Source organism: Perca flavescens, chromosome 15 (genome assembly GCF_004354835.1).
Source record: "Perca flavescens isolate YP-PL-M2 chromosome 15, PFLA_1.0, whole genome shotgun sequence".
NCBI classification, from domain to species: Eukaryota; Metazoa; Chordata; class Actinopteri; order Perciformes; family Percidae; genus Perca; species Perca flavescens.
In genome coordinates, this window is record NC_041345.1 from 27,143,182 (window position 1) to 27,150,977 (window position 7,796).

The 7,796-nt window shown below is 41.7% G+C and overlaps 1 protein-coding gene across 1 annotated transcript in view; it reads left to right on the plus strand.

The window, feature by feature from the left end:
* LOC114570080 (homeobox protein Dlx3b) overlaps positions 1-7,311 on the plus strand; it is an 8,249-nt gene extending 938 nt beyond the window's left edge. Inside the window, exons 1-3 of the mRNA XM_028600291.1 lie at positions 1-7; positions 2,788-2,972; positions 6,805-7,311. The exon at positions 1-7 is cut by the window's left edge and continues 938 nt beyond it. Coding sequence (XP_028456092.1) covers positions 1-7; positions 2,788-2,972; positions 6,805-7,278 — 666 coding nt within the window. The 3' untranslated portion in view covers positions 7,279-7,311. The remainder of the gene's footprint in view (positions 8-2,787; positions 2,973-6,804) is intronic.
* Positions 7,312-7,796: the final 485 nt, after the last annotated feature.

Consider the following 7,796-nt stretch of genomic DNA (forward strand, 5'->3'; position numbering starts at 1 on the left):
GACGGTGGTGAGTTAAACCCAATATGTCTAGAACTGACTGATCACTGGTTAGATATTTGTTGTTGTTGTTGAATTAAATGACTTACTTACACATGGTTCTGTAAAAAAAAAATAAAAATAATAATAGAAAAAGAAAAGAAAAGCCACATTGATCACCTGAGGCGATTTTGTATGGCCACAAAAACCAAATAATTGCGCATGAATTTTACGCACAAAGAAAATGTTTCCACAGCCTCCTAAAAACTATTGTTTGTTTTTCAGCATCAAGCTGATGCTCTCTTAATCACGAACTTCTACATCTTCATTATAAGAAGATGATGGAGTCCGAATTACAGTGTAGGCCTACTTCTGGTATTATAGTGAATACAGTACACAAGTAGGGGGAGACCTGGGACTTGACTGAGACACTCTTCTATTCCCCATATACACATCCCTGTCACAGTGTCTTATGATTAAAAAATCTCTTAATGAATGACTATTAAAAGGGCAGCTGCAAAAGTAGCATTTCTCGAGACGCATTTATATTTCACGAGGAATAGCAATATTTAAGGTTAATGATGTGTTTTACCTTTCAAACTGTACTGAACTTGAGAACAAATGGGGATTCTGGTCATATCTGGTGAGATACCGCTTCAGCCTGGACAGTCATTTGTTTGGAGGAAATAACTTTTGAGATTGACGGAGATATATTCAGTTATTGTTTTTGTTTCATTTTTGTCTCATTGTTACCCTCTCGTCTTTAAACTTGGATGGAAGCCAAGCAAGGGACTTTTCAACGTCATGCTTGGAATGAAGAAGTAATTCATTAGCTTGATTTATTCAACCTCAACAGTCCATGCTAACATGAATACACTAATCGTAGAATACTATAATTCAGCATACAGATAGATGATACAGCGACAACGTTAAAGACAACATTTGGAACAACAAACATCATTTTTGGCTCTTTAACTTGAACTTAAGTTCCAGTACAGCCAGACTGTTTTTTTTTTGTTTTTTTTTCCTTTTTTTTTTTTTTTTTTTTTGGAACCTGGTAGATGTCTGTGCAAACGACAGAGCTATAGGGAAAACAAACTCGAGCTACTGGTCTACTGTTTTTGACATTCCAGTTGGGAGTTGACTCCTGGAAATGGCCCCGCGGGACTTTGGCCCACAGCCACGCACGCACGTTAGGTGTCACGACATGTCAGTGAGCCTTGGCCCTTTGAATCATCCAACAAGGACGGCTCCCTTATCATGCCAGGACCCGTGGCCGCGCCCAAACAAACAACAAAATATCGGACAATTACACAAATAGGTGACAAATTGAATTCAAAGATAAATATAAATGTCTAAACGACAATACAAATTAAATAACAATTAATAAATACATGTTCCAAACAAGATGATTGGTTAAGTAATGTGAATATATATATATATAAAGGGGTGAGTCCTTGGGTTGGAATCTGGCCCTTTGCTGCGTGCCATACCTCTTTCTATCCCCCCTTTTATTTCCATTTAATAAAAATAAAAAGCACAAAAGATTATCTTTAAATAAAAAAACAGATATGACTAACCACAAGCCACCGATGACAAACAGCAACAGGGGCGTAGCCAGAAATTTTTTTGGGTTCATGAGTCAAAGCTCCCTTCAAATGACAAATTCATTGTTGTAGTAATGCTACTTTTTTTTTTATTTTATTTCCCAACATGAAGGTCTAAATCCTGTTTTCAAAGCTTACCCCTAAATTATAATTCTGGATTTGGATTTCTTTAGTCCTTTTTTTCTTCTTCTTTTGGGCCCAAAGTATTGTAATTTAAATATCCTGAGTTTGAAAACGGTGTAATCTGCCTTTAAAACACCCAAAGCGCGTTTGTTTTCAATCGTAGAGCGGAAACTGTCCTTCAGGTTGCTGACGTTCAGAGAACAAGAGCTGAGTACATGACCACAGTGCCCTTAATGGTAACGCTACCTATTGCTGTGAAGAAAAGTTTACAAAGATTGTATACATTCAGAATTGTGTAATGACATAGTCACAATAGTCTCTTTTGAAATTGTCACTGTCGGGTGAAAACCTTGTATGTCCAAAAGTCATAAATAATAACGAAGGCTGATTTGAAAACATTTTTATTGAACTGTTCACCTCAGGCGAAATCACCGTGTCACTGTTTAAATATTTGTGAAAGATTTGGGAAGTCAAATCTGGTGCAAGTGTTTGACACTCAACTTGTGAGAAGGTGTAAATGCATAAATATATGAAATGCTACAACACGGCATTTTATTTTGTATACAAATTGAATATGAAATATTAAAGTGTGTTTTTTTTTTTTTCTTCCCATCTTAAGGTTTGAAAAAAATGTTTGATCGAATGTAAACAAATGGATTTGAGTAAGGTTGGCTGTATATCTAAAAGAAGAGCAAAAAAAAAAAAAAAAAAAAAAAATGTGGATACCAGAATAACAGCACGAACGGGGAGAGATGTATACAAGCGGGCCTCCAGGCTACATGAAAAGCACCTATAAATCTCTGTCTCCCTCCCCGGCTGTGGGAGACACTCAGACCAAAATTATAAGTTCCGAGTGCTGGCGGAATTTCTTTGAAATTTCGGGGTTGCAGCGGCCGTGTGTCTATTTTTGTGCTACAACTTCTCTGCCATGTGGAGACCTAGTGCAAATTCTGATTATTGTTTGAAGAATACTCGTGAAAGGGAAAAAAAAAAAAAAGTGCAGCGAAGTTGACAGTACCATGACGTTTTTGTAGTCTTGCAGGAATATTACATTGGCTTTTTATACCCTTTCCTCCCACAGTGAAAGAGGAACCAGACTTGGAGGTTCGGATGGTCAACGGGAAGCCCAAGAAGGTGCGCAAGCCCCGGACCATCTACTCCAGCTACCAGCTGGCCGTCCTGCAGAGGAGATTCCAGTCGGCACAGTACCTGGCCCTGCCAGAGCGGGCTGAGCTGGCTGCGCAGCTGGGCCTCACACAGACACAGGTGAGGCTGCGGGGAACGCCATCCGGTATTAGTTCAGTAACAATGCATTTTCTGAAGAAAAAAAAAAAATGACACTCTTACACTGAAAATGTCATTTGCACGGCGGATGTTGAACGTGAGCCGCAGTTTAAGATAAAGCCTTTAAAGTAGTTGCAGCACTCAATGGGTTTCGAAACATCTTATCCCCGTAGGTAAATTATTACAGATTATAAGGAAGCCCTGAAAGTAGCCGAACTGTCATGTGAAGCGCGAACGGTGAAAGCAGCTGAGCTGTCACTTAAAGAGAACGGGATGAAAGCAGTTGAAGTGTCAGGGAACTTGCGCTGACTGTTGACTAAAAAAATAGTCAAACATAGTGGTGTCAGTTGATGTGTAGAAGATCAAAGCAGAACGTTTGGTTGAAGTTGAAGTGCCAGAGATAGTTTGAAGTGTGTGCACTGTAAACAGTTGAAGTGTTTGAATGAAGTCTCTTGGTAGAGGCTGAAGAGAAGGTATGACTAATACAGTAACTTTAACCTATAGGTTATTGTAAACTATAATTTGCAAGATTGAATACAATAGTATACAATGTAATACTATTCTGGGCTACTAAGATAACATTTAAAATAATAATTTAAGAATAAAATACTACAGTATACAGTGGATTAAAAAAAAAAGATCATATAATGCAATAGAAAATACATTTGCCAGTGAGCCTAGGCCCTGGTGAGTTGTTACTGCAGTGTGAGTCAGGTTTGCGCAGTCATATCGCAGTGATTTACGACCGCATGGATTATCTTCGCTCAAGCGATAAGAGACAAAACTCGTGGCGAGGATTGTTTCATCATGGCTGCTGTCAATCATTGCACATTATTACGCTCGGGCTGCTTACACAAGCATTAAGACAACAAAGGCATGACGATCTTCTCGGCTGCAAGCGCGTGAATGTGAACGGTGTCATTTGGTCTGTTACTTGCTCACATGAATTTTTATATTGTTTAAATGACAGCATTACAATAGTTCTCATCATATCATATTACATTTAAAGGAGCTGTAAATAATCTGAGACATTACCTCTTCTGGCCAATTACAGTTCTTAGATAATGTCTTGTGTTGAATGGAAGTTACATATTATTTACCGGTGACCTGGTTTAGTACTAGTAAAGAAAAAAAAAAGATATACTTTTGGCCTTATTTATTATGACAAAAACATTTTTGAGAAGAATTTTAGTAGATCCACTTGAAGAATAATTCATCAATCATCTACATTTATTTTTATATAGCCCTTTACAGCAACCAGCAGGTATCCAAAGTAAGGTATCAAGTAACAAGAATAAAACATAACATACAGTAAAAACTAGAAAGGAATAAAGCATACAGTAAAAGGTGGAGGGTGGGGGTGTGGCCTTGACCAACTGCCATGCTTCGCTCGTTTGAAAGCCCATGATGTCTCTCTCTCTCTCATGGGTGGGCCAAATTCTCTGGGTGGGCAAAGCAGAGAAAGGGGAGGTAACCTTGCTCCTTATGACCTCATAAGGAGAAGATTCCAGATCAGCCCATCTGAGCTTTCATTTTCTCAAAGGCAGAGCAGGATACCCAGGGCTCGGTTTACACCTATCACCATTTCTAGCCACTGGGGGACCATAGGCAGGCTGGGGGGGACTCATATTAATGTTAAAAAACCTCATGAAGTGACATTTTCATGCCATGGGACCTTTTAAGGAACTAAACTGAAAACAATTGTAAGGGTTAGTCAAGTTAATAAAACAAGCCAACAGGAAATGTCTTTAAAGCTACATTACTCGGTAGTAGAGGAACAAGCTAAAAATAGAATATTTGCCTATATATGCTCATTGTGTTGGCAAACACATACTGCAGTCACAGAACAACAGTAGCATTTGTTTGGAGTCGTGTTTCTGGCCACCTGATGAAAGTCTAATATTCACTCTCTTTGAGCTCTGGTTTTGGTCTCCACCAACACCTGCTGTTTAGCTGCTAAATGCTCCACTATGTTGCCACCGGCTAATTGCAGACTTTGCCTGTCTGCTTTTTTGTGCTGGGCAGGAGGCGTACACTGGGTTTAAAGAAGGTTTTTTCCACTGGAAATGCTGCTGCTGGAAACAAAGTTGCAAAAAGTGGAGTTCGTAGGGGAGATATCCAAAACCGTGATCTAAAACAAGCTAAAAAAATAAGCTAAATCAGTCCTCTAATCAGTACTGATGAACACACAGAAAACTCTGCAGTTACCCTCAGCACTACAGAGTGTTTTAGCATCTTTAAGAGTTGGAACATTTTCAAACTATGTGATATTAGGTAACAACGGACCGGACTGGTATTTCAGGGAAAGGGGGACAAAACGCTCAGTGTCATACATTTAAACAGGATACAATCAGGAACACTGGAAAAGAAAAAAAAAAAAGGCAGAAAAAAACAAAGGGAACACGCAGAATAAATAACACAAAGAGCTAATCACAAGACAAGGCACAGCTGGAGTGATCAGGGAACTGGAATAAGGAGGGAGACACTGATTGGCTAACAAGGCAACAAGGACCGGCAATACACGAAGGCAGGCTGACGAGGCTAGACGCAAAACGGGTGTAGAAGAGAAGACATGCCAAAAAAACAACAAAAAAAATCCTCTAGAGCCAAAGAAATACTGTCACACAGTCTTTTAACACAGTATGTTAAACGAAAAGTCCGAAGGCCCCTGGACGGAGAGCAGGGTTGCCAGGTCTGAATGACAAAACCAGCCCAAACAGCCAATCCGCGCCAGCCCCAAAACCGGAACTCAAAATATGCCCCTGCCAAAACATAACTAGCCAAACTATAATTGCCAAATGTATTGTAATATCTACAAAGTAACACCAAACATGTTTAGTGTACCAGCATTAATAGCAGTTTTCCCTTATTATGGCTTAAGTTATTCTTCCAAGGTCCTAAATCAGATACAGTATACTCGTAAATAAATCACTATAGCGCTGTTAAAATGTAGCCGTAACCACTGACGCACAAACCAACCTGTTGATTTGTATTTTCGCTCAGTCAGTTGTCTGTTGTCCTCTGTTAGTTGTCCGCTGGTTGTAAAGTGTGTGTGTGTGTGTGTGTGTGTGTGTGTGTGTGTGTGTGTGTGTGTGTGTGTGTGTGTGTGTGTGTGTGTGTGTGTGTGTGTGTGTGTGTGTGTGTGTCTCTGGTCTACCCAACCAGCGGACCAAAAAAAAAAAGTAACCAGTGGCCACACTTCAAAAGTAGCCCAATTCTGTGGGGAAAAACCGCGGACCTGGTAACCCTGGGACCGTGACACTCGGGCTTGTTTGTATTTCTTTAAACAAATCCCAAACATCCTGGGCGTCGCCCCGTGCAAAATAGATAGCGGAAAGGAAAGTCCGTCATGCTTGATCCCAGCACTGTTGATCCGGTGAGCCAGACTACAGCGAAGACAGAACCAGAGCTAACACAAGCGTGAATATTGGAAATTCAATTTAAAGGTGCAGTAGGTTAAGATTTATAAAACTCACTTTCTGTCATATTTGCTGAAACTGACCCCTTGTTCCAGTAGACGATTAAAAAAAAAAAAAAAGAATCCGGCTCCTCTGGCACCACCTACAGTCTTTAGTGCGATTTGCAGAAATCCACTGCTCCCTGTTCAGATGCACCAATCAGGGCCAGGTCTTACTGCGTGTCAATCACTGCTCAGGCACACGCATTCATTCTCCCTTGTGGGGGGGGAGGGGCTTAGGAGACGGTTTTGGGCTTTAGCAGAAAGCGGGGAGGGACTGAAAAGTTGTCGATGTTGTTTCTTTTTTTTTCTTTTTCTTTTTGAAGTTGTCTCAACATTCGATGCTCTTTCTCCCAGGTCAAAATCTGGTTCCAGAACCGCCGCTCCAAGTTTAAGAAGCTCTACAAGAGCGGAGAGTTTCCCCTCGGGGATATTCCTCTTGAACACAGTCCTGACGCGAGCGATTCCATGGCCTGTAACTCTCCCCCATCCCCAGCTGTGTGGGACAACAACAACAACAACAGCAGCAGCAGCAACAACAACAACAACAACAGTACCAACAGCAGTACCAACAGCAGCGGCGGCAATAACCGCAACAACACAAGCAGCGACGGCAGCTTCAAGAGTAGCGCAATGATGGATCCTACCAGCAGAGGGCAGGCTCCTTATCAGCCTCCCGTTGATTCCTCGCCCGCCTGCATGGGCGAGTACACACACCAGAACTGGTACCAGCAGCAGGGTGCACATTTAGGTCTGCCCCAGTCGGGCCCGACGCATCACGCGCCACCGACGGCACCGTCAGCCACGCCGAGTCTGGGAGCCGTCTACTGACGCTGAAACTTGCGGGGGCGGGTGGGATTTTTTTTTTTTGTGTGTGTGTGTGGATGATTTGGAGCGCTGTTGTGACCGAATCCCCCGACAGTGACCATCAGAACACGAGTCCCGACTGTAAAACCGGACACAGATGTTGTGAAACAGGCTTTTCTGCAGATAATGTGGATTGAAACAAGTGCTGGCCTCAGTTACCCTGCTCACCTCAGTTACCCTGCTCACCTCAGTTACCCTGCTCACCTCAGTTACCCTGCTCACCTCAGTTACCCTGCTCACGTCAGTTACCCTGCTCACCTCAGTTACCCTGCTCACGTCAGTTACCCTGCTCACCTCAGTTACCCTGCTCACCTCAGTTACCCTGCTCACCTCAGCTCTGAGCTTTATGAACTCATAACAAAGAAAGGGAGATCAGGGTGTTTGCTGTGGCTTCCGATTTCTTATTTGAAATCACTGATAACCAATGACAAATGGCCGTATTTATGCCCCCCTCCCCCCCCAAAAAAAAAAAAAAAAAACGT